Raw genomic sequence first — 16,522 nt, forward strand, 5'->3', positions numbered from 1 at the left:
TATCACCAAGGATACAGTTAATGCCTTTTGCTCAGTTTATAATTAGGTCATGATATTTAAAAGTGCATTGTATCAGCTGTTTAATTCTAAAAGTTCTAAGCACGGGAGTTAAAGTCTTGTTTTTTAAAACAGACATACACAGTACATTTGCTCAAAGTTTTTGGCACTTGTTCTGGATGTAGAATGTATTTTATAAAATCTTAAGTAAGTCCTTTAAGTTACTTGACCAAAAATGTGTTGTAGATTGATCTGTTTCTTGGGTGGTTTTGGTCTTGAATAGTATCAGTAGCAAGATAAGTTTAAGCCTGAACAATCTCAATTCTGTCTCGGAGAATTCTATAAGAAAAAAGAAACAATGTAATTTTTTACAGTACATTAAAGTGGAAGTCATCTTTCACACTAATACCTTAACAAGAATGTTTGCTTGTTCTTTTATGCCATTATTTAGTACTTCTGTCTATTTGAAGTTCTGATTTATGACTGCACTGAAATTGCAACGATAATTTTGGGATGGTCCCAACAACTTGTAGTGTTTTTTTGCCTATGTTATTGATTATTATATTGAATTTCAATTTTAACATACAGTTTATAGAACAGCAAAGGGAACAAAAACCCTCATTGAATTGTGAACATCTGCTAAAATGTTGAACCTGATTTTTTTTTTTTAGCTTAAGATCTTGTGCTGAATATCTCTCACAGTTCTCATTATATAAAAACTATTACAGAGAGTATGTTTTTGAACAGTTTCCTATATTTTGATTCCTTTGTGTTTTGTGGCACGTGTCATTCTCATTATTTACTTCCTATTTTTCTGAAATTGATTTCCACTCATTTAAGGTACATTAATATCCTCAAGAGCCTTTCATTCTCCAGCCTGTTAATGGCTCAGGACTGGTCAAAGGTCACTCAGCAGTTGCTTTTTTAAGATGTTTGAGGGCTTCTCTTCATCACCTTTTGATTGCAGTTTAACCTTATGTGTGAAAATTACAGTCCAAGTTTGGGTCTGGTTTTGCCTACAGATGGCAGAGACTGATAAATACTGAAATTGGCAGCTTGACTTTTAATTGAAAAAGGGGACTCTTTGAGGCACTAAGAATTCAAGGATGCCACAGTTCTCAACACTTTGTATCTGAATTTTCAGATGCTTTTATGTGCTGTTTGGTTGTGATTCATGTTTTAGGAAGAGCAGAGTTGCAAGCAAATTAAAGTTACTGTTGAAATTTTAATATGAAATTACCTGGAATTAATCCTATTTTCCATAATTGCAACAGTTTTTGATATATAATACTATGTTTTTAAATAATACAGTGTGTTACTTGATTTGTCTGTGGTTCTTTAGCTCTTTGAAGTCTATTTCATAAAGTTATTTTTGTATTCTAAAATTAAAGATAATGCCCTTTAAGACCACACTTAAAAGCAGTGTGCAGGATTCACAAGTCAAATTTAGAGAGAATATTTTCATGGGAATGCAACTGTATTAGCCAGAACACATAGATGTAACTACACAGTCCAACTTTTTAATGTTTAGGGCAAATCTAAGCATAAACACAACTTTGTTTACTGCAGAGACTAGTTTATTAATACACTCTGATAGAAGGTATCACCTTTCAGTGCCCCTTTATGATGGGGGAGAGAGAGAGAAACAGGGCCCGATCATTGCTGGAGAGTCTGGCATCAGATGTAATAAGAAAAATCAGTACTTCCAATAGTATGCTAATGGAAACTATATTCAAACAAAGGTCAGATGTCAGGTCAAATAATGGCTGATACTAATATCTGAAATGAGCTCAGTTCTTTACACTTTTTGTGCTTGAAATTTTTTAAGTCTGTACTTTTTCTAGCTTTCCAGAAATAAGGCTTGTTATCCATATAGCTGTTCCATAGCTTCAAACACTTGAAAGTCTTAAAACTTTTTTCTCAACTGAACCTTCCTAAAAAAAAAACAATATTCTGAATTTCAATTTTGTAATTCAGATGAACTACTGAAACAGTGAAACTACACAAATATCTTGTGACATTTTCACGACTTAGATGCGAAGGTCAAAATCTAAATGTGATGTTTGCTCTGTGTTTGCTGAGCCCTTGTTTCATGTCCTTCATTTTTAGGAATCTGTTCTGCAGGGAGATGGAAACTTGATAGCTTTATTAATTCATGAAAATGTATCTATATAAGTTTTTCACAAGTACCTATATTATTGTTAATGCCTATTTCTGTGAAAAGATAGATAAACTTTCAAAAGACCCTTTTGCTTCTTGTCTTTTTTTTTTTTTTTACTGCCTTGTTATGTTTTAATATGTGAGAACTCTGGCTTGTTAACTGTACAAGGAGTGCTGTCAACTTAAACTTTGGACTGGACTTCATTGCTCTGGGGTGCTTCCCTCAGGTAGATGTAACATTTGTGAAAGGAGCAGTAACAAAATGTAGATTAAGGGAAAGAAAGAGAAATGCAGCATCTTAAACCACTGAAAGCAAACTTTGATAGCTCTCACCTGTCAAGAGCTCTGAATTGTGTCTCTGTCCTGGCTGATTTGAAGCTTCAGGTGTGAACCAAGCCCGGAGTGGGGTGGCAGGGGAGTTGTGGAGGACACAGCTGAAGCAGGTGCTGTGCTCAGCTGCCCATCCTCCCCGAGTCCACGCGTTGCCAGCACTGTGATGTGGTGCAGCTGCACGGGATGCCCTTTTGAGTTTCATCTGTCCTGGCATAGGAGCCACGTCCAGTTCTGAGCTACCAGGGTGGGACAGCACAGGCAGCTTGAGCAGCAACTGCTTTGATGTCTGATATATTACTCCATGCATGCTTACTCCAAGTAAATGCTCTGAAAATCAAAAAGATTGTTGCAAGTGTACACTATGTTGAATCAGTTGTACTTTTATTTTAAGTTCATAATAAAGAAAGGAAATGAAAAAAAAATTTCCCTTCCAAATTGTGAAGGTACTTGATATCCTAATAGGGCAAGTTATTTGAATGAGTTAAACCACTATAAACATCTTTATGGTAGTATAATTGTATTTATAAGTTTGTTTTGCTATAACTTTAATTCTCTGTGCTTTTTAGCATTAGAGAAAATGGCTATGTTTTCTGTACATAGCTGTGGCAGTTTTGCTCTAGTGTTTAAAAGGATAACTAAGTGTAGAGCAGACTGAAGGGTAGATATGTTTTCTCACATGCTTTTGTTAAATTTATTTGCCCAGCATCAGGTTTTGTCAGTAGCACAAACTGAAGACGATTGAAATGCATGAAGATATTTATCAGAAAACTCTGAACTGTGGAATAAATTCTCTCTCAATTCCCCTCTGTGTAAGGTAGTACACAACTGCAGGCAGTTGTAATATTACAGGATACAATGTGAAGTACATCAGGAAACATAGGAGAAGTACTGATTCATAGTGTAAATATTTTTTTTTTTAATGTTGCTCATGTTCTGTTGTAGTTCGAGATCGGGTTCGGACAAAAATGGAACGTGATATCCTAGTAGAAGTTAATCATCCTTTTATTGTCAAATTACATTATGGTGAGTTGCATAAAAATTCATTTTTATAGCGTAAAAATGGGTGTTTGTCAAGATAGTACCTAATACTTGCTTTGTGATTCTGGGAGTCATAGAACATTAGTGTGCTAAGTCCTGATTGTGCAAAGACTTGCTGTGTAGTAATTCTCATGCAAAGTAAGCACATGGCAGACTTCATGTAGTCTTAAATCTTTATAGAACTGAAGAGTCTGTAGCCCTTTGTGCTGTTAAAAAGCAGTTATTAATAACTAGCAATTCTTTTCCAAAATTACCAATCTTTATTATGTCCTACTTTAAGTTATTTCTTTTAGTTGCTTTGCTTAGTCTGTAGGAAACAGATGCAATGGCATTACTTCCAGTTGCATCAAAATTGGTGGGAATGTGCCTTTTAATTTTAATAGTATGGGCAATGTGGAAGATGGGAGGATATCACTACTCTTAACCTGTCATGCAGAAAGTAACGTGAAATAAATGATAGAAGAGTTTCTGGTGTGGTTTGGGTTTTCTTCAGTTCATTTTTCTTTTAGGATCCATTTTTTCCTATAGTTCAAACCTCATATCTCTCTCTCTGATCTGTCTTAAATAATGTACTTTTCACTATTTTATTCTTCTGCAAACTAGACAATCTCTTAAGCTGAGTTTCTAGACTTTTTAAAATAGGTGCATTAGTTACCAGTTTGCCCTTTTAAATCTGGCTTGTTACTTCAAAATCTGGAATTAAATGCTGATTAACCTAAGTAAAGTTTATTTTTTTTAGAAATTTCATTGGTGACTTGCTTTACTTTCACAAGACATAGGAGTTACTTGGTCCATGATAGAGGACCAGTTACTTAATTCATTTAAATACATTTTTTCATTAAATACATTTTTCCCCAAAGGATAAATAAGAATTCATTTTGGTAATGAAAATAAGGGTGAATTATTTGGTATGTTATTTTTCTGATTGTGGGTAAAATTAGATAATGTTTACTTTTTTAATTGATCTTTTCAGCTTTTCAAACAGAAGGGAAGCTATATCTTATTTTGGATTTTCTCAGGGGAGGAGACTTGTTTACACGTTTATCCAAAGAGGTAAAGTTTTTTAACTTGAAAAATTGTCTATTGATAAAATTTGATTATAAATTGTCTGTAGACAATTAGGAGAGTTTACTTTTTAAATTTGGTTTTCATTGAATAAAATTTTAATCTCTTTTTAACCGCCTATGTTTCTTGTTTGGTTGGGTTTTTTGCACAAAGCAGTTACTTTGTGAAAAGGTAATTTACATTATTTCTGAAAAAAAGGCTTAGACAAGCAGCCTTTCTGTGCTATTTGTATACCTGATAAAGTTTTCTTCTCATATTGCTACCATGTTTAAATATAAGATTCAGAAAGAGCATGGTTTTATAAAAGTAACTGTATCCAAGTTAACTGATTTATGTCTGGGTTTAATATCCAGAATTCAGTGTCAAATAAGATCTTTTTCAATTTACATATGAATACAAAATCACATTCTTTATAAATACTGAAAAAGCAAGAATTGTATTCCACTTATTTTAGTAATTTTCCAACAGTTAGTGTTTTGCTTTTGCCATGGTGGTGATATCTCTGTGTAGATATGGGAACTAATAACCTTGAAGAGTTTCATTACCTTAAATTAATTTGATTATAATTCCTAAGAAATGTTAACATTTAATATATCGTATTTTAAAAAGATTTTTTGGCCATCACTCATGCAAAAACTTGAAACAATATATGTTGATAGAGATATAAATATATCCAATATATATCTGATAACCTGGATTTGTAATTGTAGTTACCTTCCATTTTCCCTTGCTACAAGAGTATCTGGGACAATTGGGCGACCACTGCAAAGCTTTTAATAACATGGTTATTAAAGGGAGGGTAGAATGCAATGCATTTTGTGTATAGATACATCTTCATTTCTATGCTGACCACATAAATTATTACATGTATTTTGGTGAAACCATCTATTTCAAGTTGTTTCTTGTAGTTTGTTTTGCCACAGATAAGTAAAATGTTAAAAAAACTTGGATACTTTTCTCTTGAAATCCCTAGTTCATTCTTGATTCCCGAGAAAGGGTGTATATTCGTTTCTTGCTGATGACTTTTTCATCTTGAGCCACTGAAATTTTATAAAACTTAATATGGTTAGATACGAAATATCACCATAGGTACCTGAATCTAAGAGAAATATTCATAAGTGATGAGTGAAATGGGTGTGCTGGAGGCAATTAATGTTGTCCTCATATCAATTCATGTGATTTTAAAATAGATCAGATGAACTAAAAGTTGCTTTTTCCCCATTGACTGCAAAGGGAAAAGTGATTAATTCAAAGCTAGAGGTCTACACTGCAGATGTTTGAGGTTAGGAGAGAAGAATTCTGTGCAATGCTTTTAAAGAACGTAGTGTGGGTGTATTATCCTCATGAGATCTTATTCTTTGAGCTTTTAAACGTTTCTTATAGAAATTTCCCTTCTTGAATGTGCCTGTACTAAATATTGGCTCTTTTGTAGAAGTAATATCAGCAACAACCTTTTGTACCAGCTTTGGTATCACTTTTTTCTTTAAACTACTAAGGGGAAAATATATTATATTGTCCGTTTTTAACTCTTGTTTAGAATAATTTTAATCTTTGCTCCCTATTGCCATTCTTTTTTGTAGGTCCATATGCTTTACCTAAAGATTCTTAAATTCTAAAAACAAAACAAACAAAATAACTGAGTAGTAACTGAAATAGAATCAAATCATGCAGGATCTTTTTTTATTTTTATCTTTTTCTACAGTCCCAGAAAAGTTGAATTTGAATGTTTCCTCTCAGGGATCACAACAGTTGATGTAATTAGGACAACATGTTTGTTTCAATGAGTGTAAACAGGGATTGGTTTATCTTCCAAACTGAAAAAGTGGGATTGCTACCTGGATCTCTTACCTGTGCTCTTACATAGACTGTTTCTTTAGTTTACTCTTTGACCTACCTTTTCTGCAGTTACATCTCAAGGTTGCATATTGGGGCTTTTACCATCGCTGTAACTTCTTTCTAAAAGTACTTAGTATTTTCAAAACCAACATCCATAAGTTTTTCTTGTCTTTCTGACTTTGTAGACAAAATTCAGGTATTTGGACTTCTTTGGTTAATTTGTTGTCTAGAAGTGAAATGGTCAAATCCACCAAAGAGGTAGTCACATTCTTAAGGGCTTCCAAAATTTGTCAATCCTACTACAGTTGTTCTCTGGAACAATCAGAAACAACTAACCTCCTATTTTGCAGAAAGAATAATATATTGGCTTCAAAATTATTTTTCATGTATGTCCAAGTATTTCAAGTATGAAATAGTATGGGTTATAAAATCCTAGATTTTGTGTCACCAATAAATTTGAATTTCTAGTGTTGTGTATAGAAATGAATTCAAGTATTATGAAGAGCAATTCTGAAAAACTACTGTTGTTGTTGTTTAGTGTTAGTGCTGGTGTAACCTTTACAGATTCACATGTAAAACATATTGTGTTGCTTTTTCAGGTGATGTTCACAGAAGACGATGTTAAATTTTACTTGGCAGAATTAGCACTTGCTTTAGACCATCTACATAGTCTTGGAATAATATACCGGGACCTAAAACCAGAAAAGTAAGGCTCCTCTGTGAGAAATGCAGTGTATTGATTTCATTTCATAGCACTTCTACCTATGCACTTTTTCTCAGCTGTTAAGCTTAAGTAATTTACTGTATAAATTGAACAGACGGAGGTGGGGGAGACTTGTGGGCTGGTTTTGCTTAAAAGGTTGGATTTCACCTGTCTCAAAAGGGAAAAAGGCTCTTAGCTCAGGGCTCCTTGAGAGAGCTTTAAATTATGTTTGAAGGAGGATGGGAACAAAGCCAGAGATAAGCCTGGAGGTGGCACATCCCAGTTTGAAGGACAGTGTGCTACCAAGGTCCTTCCATCTGCCATATCAGTGGAGGTAGGGGACGGGGATCCATGCAGCAGCAAGGATGCAAGAATTATTGATATGTTAGAAATGTGTTATGGAAGTCAGGTCCTGTTTGACCAGCTTGATCTCCTTCTGTGACAAAGTGACCTGCTTAGTGGATGTGAGGGAAAGGCTGTGAATGTTGTCTACCTAAACTTCAGTAAAGCCTTGGACACCGTTTCCCACAGCACTCTGCTGGAGAAACTGGCTTCCTGTGGTGTGGGTGGGTGCATTCTTCACTGGGTATAGAACTGGCTGGGTGGCTCGGCCCAGAGAGTGGTGGGGATTGGAGTTACATCCAGCTGGTGGCTGATCACAGGTGCTGTTCCCCAGGGCTCAGTGTTGGTTGGGGCCAGTCCTGTTTAACATCTTTCCTGATGACCTGGGCAAGGGGATTGAGAGCACCCTAAGCAAGTTCACAGACAATACCAAGTTGGGTGGGAGTGTTGATCTGCTGGAGGGTAGGAAGGCTCTACAGAGGGATCGGGACAGGCTGGATGGATGGGCCAGGGCCAATTGTATGAGCTTCAATGAGGCCAAGTGCCAGGTCCTGCACTTGGGTCACAACAACCCTATGTGATGCTCCAGGCTTGGGGAAGAGTGGCTAGAAAGCTGCCTGGTGGAAAAGCATCCTGGAAATGCTGTTTGACAGCTGGCTGAACGTGAGGTGACAGTGTTCCCAGGTGGCCAAGAAGGCCAATGGCATCCTGACTTGTGTCAGAAATAGTGTGGCCAGCAGGACCAGGGCAGTGATTGTCCCCCTGTACTTGGCGCTGGTGAAGCCACACCTCAAATCCTGTGTCTAGTTCTGGGCTCCTCACTACAAGAAAGACATTGAAGTGTTGGAGCATGTCCAGAGAAGGGCAGTGGAGCCGGTGAAGGATCTGGAGCACAAGTCTTACTAGGGATGACTGAGGGAACTGGGGTTGTTTAGCCTGGAGAAAAAGGGGGTCTTTACAACTACCTGAAAGGAGATTGTAGTGGGGGTTGGCCTCTTCTCCCAGAAAAAAGGTGACAAGACTAGGGGAAATGTTGCACCAGAGGAGATTTAGACTGGATATTAGGAAAAATTTCTTTGTTGAAAGGGTTGTCAAGCACTGGGACAGACTGCCCAGGGAAGTGGTTGAATCACCATCCTTTGAAGTGTTCAAGAAATGTGTGCATATGGTGCTTAAGAACATGGTTTAGTGTTGAACATGGTGATGCTGAGTTGATGGTTGGACTTGATCTTAAAGGTCTTTTCCAACCTTTACTATTCTATGGTTCTAAGAGCATCTTGCTTCAGAGTGACATGCCAAGTGCTATAGTCCAAGTTACTTTAAGTAAAACATAAACTAAAATATACCTGCCTTTGGTTTTCCGTGTGTTTTAATACATGCAAAAGAGAAGAGGTCGTCTTGGCCTTTTGTTTTTATTGTTATCATAGGATTTCTGGATTAAACTTAGAACAAATGCATGATACGAAGTTGCATTCGGATGTTATATCTTTGCACTTGAAGCCTGACAGCAAAAATTTTTTTTCCAATGCTGGTTTTTAAAATGCATTGCAAATAGGAGCAGAATGGAGTTTAAAGTAAAATATGAAAATAGTAAGTCATAGGCTTTATTTAGTGTGTTGGCAATCACATAATTACACTGAAAACTTAAAAGAAGCTTGAAAGTACAATTCGAATGTGGTGGTGTGTCTTGATATACTAGTCATCCATGCTTCATTCAAATGACTGAATACTATCTCCTGTGTATGCCTTTCCTCCATAATTTTTTTTTTGAGTTCTAGAAGATGTAAAGGAGAAAATTATGAAAAATGTTTAGCCCTGACTGACAAGAATGGAAAGATTCCTGCTCAAATCAGGAAATTATAGAGTTTTGGCGTGGGATTGCACTTCCAAATGAGCAGGGAATGAATTCTGTTTAAACTATGAGAGTGTTCTGTTAAGTAATTCTGAAGTGAGGAAAAATAAGCTTAACATGTGGAAAATGATCTTCAGAAAGCAAAGTGAGAGAACTTCAGTTATTTTTCTAACATTAACTTCCAAGAGGAAAAGGAAGAAATAATAATTGACAGAAGACTAAATAGCTACTGCCTCAAACATAGGGGGTTTTTTTGTTCTTTTTGTTTTGTTTTTTCTTTAAATACTATTCGTCTATACCTAGCCTTGGGTTTAAGTCTTGGGTGCATTCAATTAAAAAAAAAAAAAGCCAAATGTTGAAATTACTTGTAAATTATGGATGGGGAGTAACAAGAGTAATTCTTACAGGCTGTGTCTATATTGTGGGGCTGTTTCCCACTAGGGAAACTGCAAAGAGGAAAAGCAAAGGGATGGGGAACTGGCCAAGTGCCTGGGTCATGTCTCATCCCCAGGATGAAGTGCAGCTCCTCACAGGAGAAGCTGGAGAATCGAAGTTTGCTGTGTAGAGGATGTTACAAAATCCAGTTCTTGAACACTTGGAAATGTCATTGTATTCAGTGGTGGTTAAGGCTAGTTTGGCATCTTGAAATGTGGCTGTTCTTGTGATTTAAGTGAAAACATGGAAGCACAAGGCCTGCTCCAAGTATAGGGCCTGTTGGTCCTGTCCTTTGGTACAACATGAAAATATTTATTACTTGATGTTATTTGAAATGGTCGACACCCTCTGGAATGTTAATAACAAATTAAGACCTGTTTTGTAGGCATATGAAAACATACCTTGTATAAAAGAAACAGAACCACATCTCTATATTTAACAATTGTGATAAAGCTCCATGTGCTGCAGATGGCCAAAACTGAAAGTTCAAGATAAATGTTACTACGTATTGAATTTAACCAAATGGTTAAACAAAACTTTGATAAACTGATTCTTTCATTATCTTTGAAAAGAAAGAACTGAGGGAAAAGATGTAGTTTGAAAGTATCTTCTAATAACTCATTTTCATGCATGTTCAATGCTGCTTGTCTTTGTGTGTGCTGTTCTGTTTATTCCTAAATGTCATCACTGCATTGTCCAAAACAGCAGTTAAAAGATATTTTAATTAATTTTTGTATTATTTTTTGGTTTTTAGTATCCTGCTGGATGAGGAAGGACATATCAAATTGACAGGTGAATAAAGAGAAATTGCAATACCTAGATCTTTTCTGCTCATCATAAAATCTTTGCATTTTTCTTTTGGTAAACCAATATGGTAAAATAAGTAAAGTAAATAAAAAGTAAATAAGTCATTTTAACTGATAAGTAATTTAGCTGTGGAGAGAATAGTGTAATTGAAATAAATGAGATACATAAATATTTCAATAAGATATCTGCTTTACAAGTATATCTGATGTTATGGACCTATGATAATGTGGGGAGGAGAGGAGAACTCTGTAATCCCCATATTAGTATTTGGTTTTATATACAAATGATATAAGCATAACACTTCACATTATAGTAAAAGTATCAACCATGAGTGATTTTTTTTTTTTTAATGTATTTACAGTTGGAACTATTTTTTTTCCCTTTCAGATTTTGGCTTAAGTAAGGAGTCAATTGATCATGAAAAAAAAGCCTACTCTTTCTGTGGAACAGTGGAATATATGGCACCAGAAGTTGTTAACAGACGAGGCCATACACAGAGTGCAGACTGGTGGTCTTTTGGTGTTTTAATGGTAGGTTTCTGGTAAATGTAAATAATAACAAGACTGTGCTTTGCAAGGTTTGGTGAAACAAATAAAACACTAACCTTTAAGGTGAGCTCTACATGAATTCTACAAAGGAAGTCCAAATTATATGAAATTAATAATACCACAGAGTTTGGATCAAGAACATAGACTAGGTTTCATATCCACACCAACAATATGCCATATTTTTATCATCATTTAATTCAAATACTTTGCATTTATATATGTTTATATATTTGCATCTATAGTAGTTTGAATGTTATGGAGACTAAGAGGAATACTGAAGTATACAGAAAAAATACTGTCTATTCCAAAGTGGGGAAGAAATTTAGATGCAAATTTTAAATTTGAATTTACTTTCAGCAGGAAAAAGATCAGTACCTTTCTAATTAGAGCCTACAGTGTAATTAAAACTTAGTGGAATAATGACGACTGTTGTTTTCACACATCACAATAATCTGAATGACACTGAACTGACCTGGGATGTAGTTGCTCAGTTGCTTATGGTGTTTCTACAAGGGTTAGTTACTATGAAGTTGCAGGGTTGGGGGAAATAATATGTATATGGAATATGAATTTGGAATAATTAATAGATCATGTTTGGTATTTGAGGAATGCTGAAGGGCTTTTAATATTTAAAATCTTTGTGTTCAGTTTTGACGTAGAGATTAAATAATTGTATTTTTAAAGAAAATGTTTTTGTTTCTTACTGCTTCTGCTAAATGACTGCAACAGTGCAACTAATGTGTGTGCTCTATAGTACAAGAAGGACTCTTGTGTCTGAAAATAGGTCATCCTATCACTTCTTAATCATTTAGAATGCTGTTGTGATCTGAAAACTGACTATGTAAAAGTAGCACCTGAAAACTAAACTCTCTCCAGACACGCACACACACTCCTCACAACTGCACATATCAGTAAGAACACAGTCAATTAAAAGATAATTACAGTGTAGTTGCAGAATATTTGTTGTTGATAATACTAACATAATTAAACTTCAGCTTTACTTTATAAAACTGGAAAACATAATTTTGTGTTTATCAAGTGCACATGGTAAAATCAAAATCAAGTGCATATGGTAAAATTAAAAATGGCTGAAAGATGTTAGATGTAGCTTTCACAGTCTAAGTGCACTGCATGTTAAGCACTTTGGCTTCTACTTTGAATACAAAAATATGACCTTAAAAAAAAAACACAAACAAATTCTCTGAATTAGTATATGGAATACAGTGCAGTTTTCTCTAAGACATATTTTTGTTGCTTGCATTTCTAGTTTGTAATTTGCATAGACAATCTGTATGTATCCAGTTTTAAATCATTCTTAATTATTTTCTGTGTTGATCAAGACTTCAAGTGACAGTTGGTGTGGTGTAAGTACACAGTATCTAGGTTGAGCAGAAATTATAGCATAGAAAGAGAGACTCCAAAGATACTTCAGCAAACCATTTGGCCTCTTTTCTTGTGCTGCTAGAAACAAAGTAATATTTAAGCCATTGTTGAGAAATGTATTGCAATTTGTCCTTTAAAAAAGGTGACAGTTTTAAGGGATGCCATACATCTAAAAGCATTCATTTAAAGTTTTCAGAAGCATTGAGATACTGTCCTGCTGAAATAAAGCATTATAACTAGGGAAGGTCAACATTGGCTTACTTTTAAAGTACTATTGGCACATAATGTTGGAATATAGTATTTGAGAAGGGCAACAAAGAACACGTATGCTGAGCTGTTAATACAAATGTTTATGCTTGTGACAAATCAGGAGCTTGCCAAAGAACTTTATATTTCAAAACATGCAGCACTACAAATTTACCTTTTAAAAAGTGGGTTTCTTTCAAGTGCAACTTGTGAAAGACCAGAAACAAACAAAAAAATTTTTTTCTTCCTTATACCTCACACATCTTTCTGACAATTGTCTTAACTGTTAAAGTATTAAAGTTAAAAGCAGGTTTTTTTCATGTTGGCATTATTACTAAATTTAAATTTTTTAAACATATCTTGGAAAACTATTGTTTAAGGGTATAAAATATCTAGTAGTAGTGAAGAGGTAGCAGTTAGAAGTTTAAAATTTATTTTTAAAAAATGGTGTTTTTAAAGAATACTTTTAGTGCAACTTCATGCTCTTATTGTAGATCTAAGAATACTACAGTCACACATTATTCATTCAAGTTATCCATGTACATTTTTAATGTTTAAAAAGCTGAATGTCTGAGTCGTACCAGAAAGGAGTGGAATAGGATACCTTGTGTTCAGTATGACTTAAGTTTGCATAAGCTGTTCAGAGGGCTCCTTTATAATTATTTTAGTTTTTATGTCTTTAACTGTATGCCATGAAATTTCATTGAACTATGTTATTTTGCAATTCTTAAACCAAAAAAAATCATGATTTCTGCCTTAGGAGTCTGGCTGCCATGGCTGCTGCCAGACTGCTTTCACTACCTCACTTAGACCTGATATCCCTGCATTATACTGCAGCCCAACAGAAGTGCTTTTATATTTATCTATTTTTACTCAGTCACTTTCAGAACAAATCAGTATTTTAACGGTGTCTGTTGCTTATTACAAGGCACTGTAGAATGTGCATGTACATATTGTGTAGCTCTTGCGTGTTCCTTCAGGCTTTATTTCCACTGTATGCATACAGTAACCACTTTTCATCATGCATGTCTTTGTCAATCAACTAACCTTTCCCCCTTTTCAACAAAGACTATGTACATGCCAGTTTTAAAAATATTGACCTTTTTAAAAATCTCTGCATGAGGAGAAATCATCACTAACTTTTGAAAGGGGAATCTTTTTCCCTATCCCCCACTTTGTTGAAAACTAAAAGTACAGCTGTGTAGATCAAGTCTTCCAAGAATAAACTTTTTAGGCAGAACTGAAACACAGAAAGTTATAGTCTAAATTGTTCAGGTAAAAGTATGTAAAGCAAGGTATCAATATAGGAAAATACTTTGCAGCTTTAAAAATGGCAAAGGCTGCTCAATGTTTGTAGCAATTTAGACTGTACAATGAAGTTGTTTTGCACAGACTTGATTGTTAACATGCATGAATTTTGGAAGGTTAAGATGCTAAGTAGTTTTGTCAAAAATTAGTTTTTGTCCAGGTAATGTAATTGATGAAAGTTTTACTCTATACAGTTTGAAATGCTCACTGGTACTCTACCTTTCCAAGGGAAAGACAGAAAAGAAACCATGACTATGATTCTCAAGTGAGTACACTCTTATTTATATATCTCATCAGGTATTCTACAGGGATGCCCTCCGGGCTGCAATATCTAATTTCTACTCTTCCCTCATTTTCAAAGGTACTGGTAAATCCTCACTCCCTATTCCATATTATTAATTCCCTTTGCCGCCTATCTAATTTGCTTTTCTATTCCTCCCCCATACCAGGTACAAAGAATTTCATAGCAGCTCTTTAATCTGTAATAATAACTCCAGCCATATGATCTTTCCCATCTGATTTCCATAATATTTTTTAACTTTCTTATCCTTTTTGATAACCTGTGCGTTTTTTCCTTGGTGTTTTTTTTTTCCCTTTGTTTTAGGTTTTTGGGGCTTTTTGAGAATGTATTTTTTTTTCTCCTTCTTTATCTTACCAGTTCCTCACCCTACTTCTTTATATTAATGGTGCTACCAACAACTTGCTTCTCCAATACTTCCCCTATTTGCTAAAGTGCATCCTCCCTTCTGTACTCTCCTATAGCTTGCCCAAGCTCCAATTTTCCCCTTGGCTATTTTCAGTATAGATTTTGCATTAGCTATATTGTGAAAATGGCTTTCCTTCATGCAGTTCATGTTCTTGTTTTTGCTAATGAAGGTCTGCTTTTTTTTCCCTGCTGATTCCCCACATATTCTCTAAACTATGGCGTAACTGCCCTGTTTTTGGGACTGTAGCCAAACACTGTGCAAACAAGTCTGTTTCCTCATATCATAGGTTCACTTCTCTGTTTCCATCCATTTTTAACTAATACCATTTTTTCCATGAAAACTCGTAAGACTATTTTAGTTTTCTTATTTGTTTTCTACTTTATTGATTATCATTGTTCTTGATTGATTATTTATCAAGTCCTGTTACCACTTGTCTACCTGTATATCAAAGTCGATATTTCTTCTACACCAACAGCCTGTTTTGAAAAGTAAATATATGAAATTCTTTCATATTTTTTCGAAGTAATTAGAATGTAAAAAACGCTAGAAAACAAACTCATTCTTTTCCTTGCTTTTGCTTTCATAATGCATAAATTATGTTTTTCTTTGCCCTTGTTTTTCTTCCTCATCTTATTTGCAAGTATATTTAGTGATGCTACTTTCTTCTGCTGGCTCAGCACCATGCCAGTTCAAAGCCTCATGTTGTGATTATTCAATGTCTTTAACTAAAAGGTTCTATCTATTCACAGCAATTCTCACCACCTCCTATTTACAAGAAGCTAGTCAGAGATAATTCTACTGCATTCTCACTTGTTTCAGGAGCCATGCATTTTTTTCTATCCACGTCTCATGAGTCACATCTTTCTCTTCTTCCCTTTGCTTGCATGTGACTCCACTCTGTTCCTCAGCAGTCTTTTCACTGTTGCTATAAATATCTTCTGTATTCAGCTGCCATGTAAAATATTCTCATTGCATCTCCCCAGTTAATTGATATTCATAGCCTTTGATAGCACAGAGAGTGGTGGTGAATGGAATTACATCGAGCTGGTGGCTGGTCACAGGTGATGTTCCCCAGGACTGGGTTTTGGCACCAGTCCTGTTAAACATCTTTATCAACAATCTGGACAAGGGAATCAAGGGCACCTCAGCCAGTTTGCAGGTGATCCCAAGTTGGGTGAGAGGGAATATGGATCTGTTGGAGGGTAGGAAGGCTCTACAGAGGGATCTGGACAGGCTGGATCAATGGGCCGAGCCCAGTTGTGTGAGGTTCAATAAGGCCAAATGCTGGGTCCTGCACTTGGGTCACAACAGCCCCATGCAACACTCTAGTCTTAGGGAAGAGTGGCTGGAAAGCTGTGCAGAGGTCAACAGCTGAACATGAGCCAGCCATGTGCCCAGATGGCCAAGAAGGCCAATGGCATCCTGGCTTGTATTAGAAATCAGGTGGCCATCAGGACCAGGGCAGAGACTGTCCCCCTGTACTTGTCACTGGTGAGGTTTTGGGCTCCTCAGTACCATAAGGACAGTGAAGTATTGGAGCAAGTCCAGAGGAGGGCAATGGAGCTGATGAAGGGTCTGGAGCACAAGCTGCAGATCCCTGCAGCTGAGGGAGCTGGGGTTGTTTAGCCTGGAGAAAAGGAGGCTCAGGGGAGACCTTATCACTCTTTACAACTACCTAAAAGGAGTTTGTAGCGAGATGGGGGTTGGTCCCTTTTCCCAAATAAGAAATGACAGGACAAGAGGAAATGACCTCAAGTTGTGC

At 35.8% G+C, this 16,522-nt stretch overlaps 1 protein-coding gene across 2 annotated transcripts in view; it reads left to right on the forward strand.

Annotated features, from left to right (window-relative positions):
• RPS6KA3 (ribosomal protein S6 kinase A3) overlaps positions 1-16,522 on the forward strand; it is a 63,508-nt gene that overhangs the window by 24,229 nt on the left and 22,757 nt on the right. For both annotated transcript variants that reach the window (XM_018084143.1, XM_018084144.1), the window contains exons 4-9: positions 3,433-3,513; positions 4,502-4,581; positions 7,029-7,135; positions 10,516-10,553; positions 10,956-11,098; positions 14,248-14,318. In XM_018084143.1, the coding sequence (XP_017939632.1) occupies positions 3,433-3,513; positions 4,502-4,581; positions 7,029-7,135; positions 10,516-10,553; positions 10,956-11,098; positions 14,248-14,318 (520 nt within the window). The remainder of the gene's footprint in view (positions 1-3,432; positions 3,514-4,501; positions 4,582-7,028; positions 7,136-10,515; positions 10,554-10,955; positions 11,099-14,247; positions 14,319-16,522) is intronic.

This window comes from Manacus vitellinus, unplaced genomic scaffold (assembly GCF_001715985.3).
Source record: "Manacus vitellinus isolate BGI_N305 unplaced genomic scaffold, ASM171598v3 scaffold_7_pilon, whole genome shotgun sequence".
Lineage (NCBI taxonomy): Eukaryota > Metazoa > Chordata > Aves > Passeriformes > Pipridae > Manacus > Manacus vitellinus.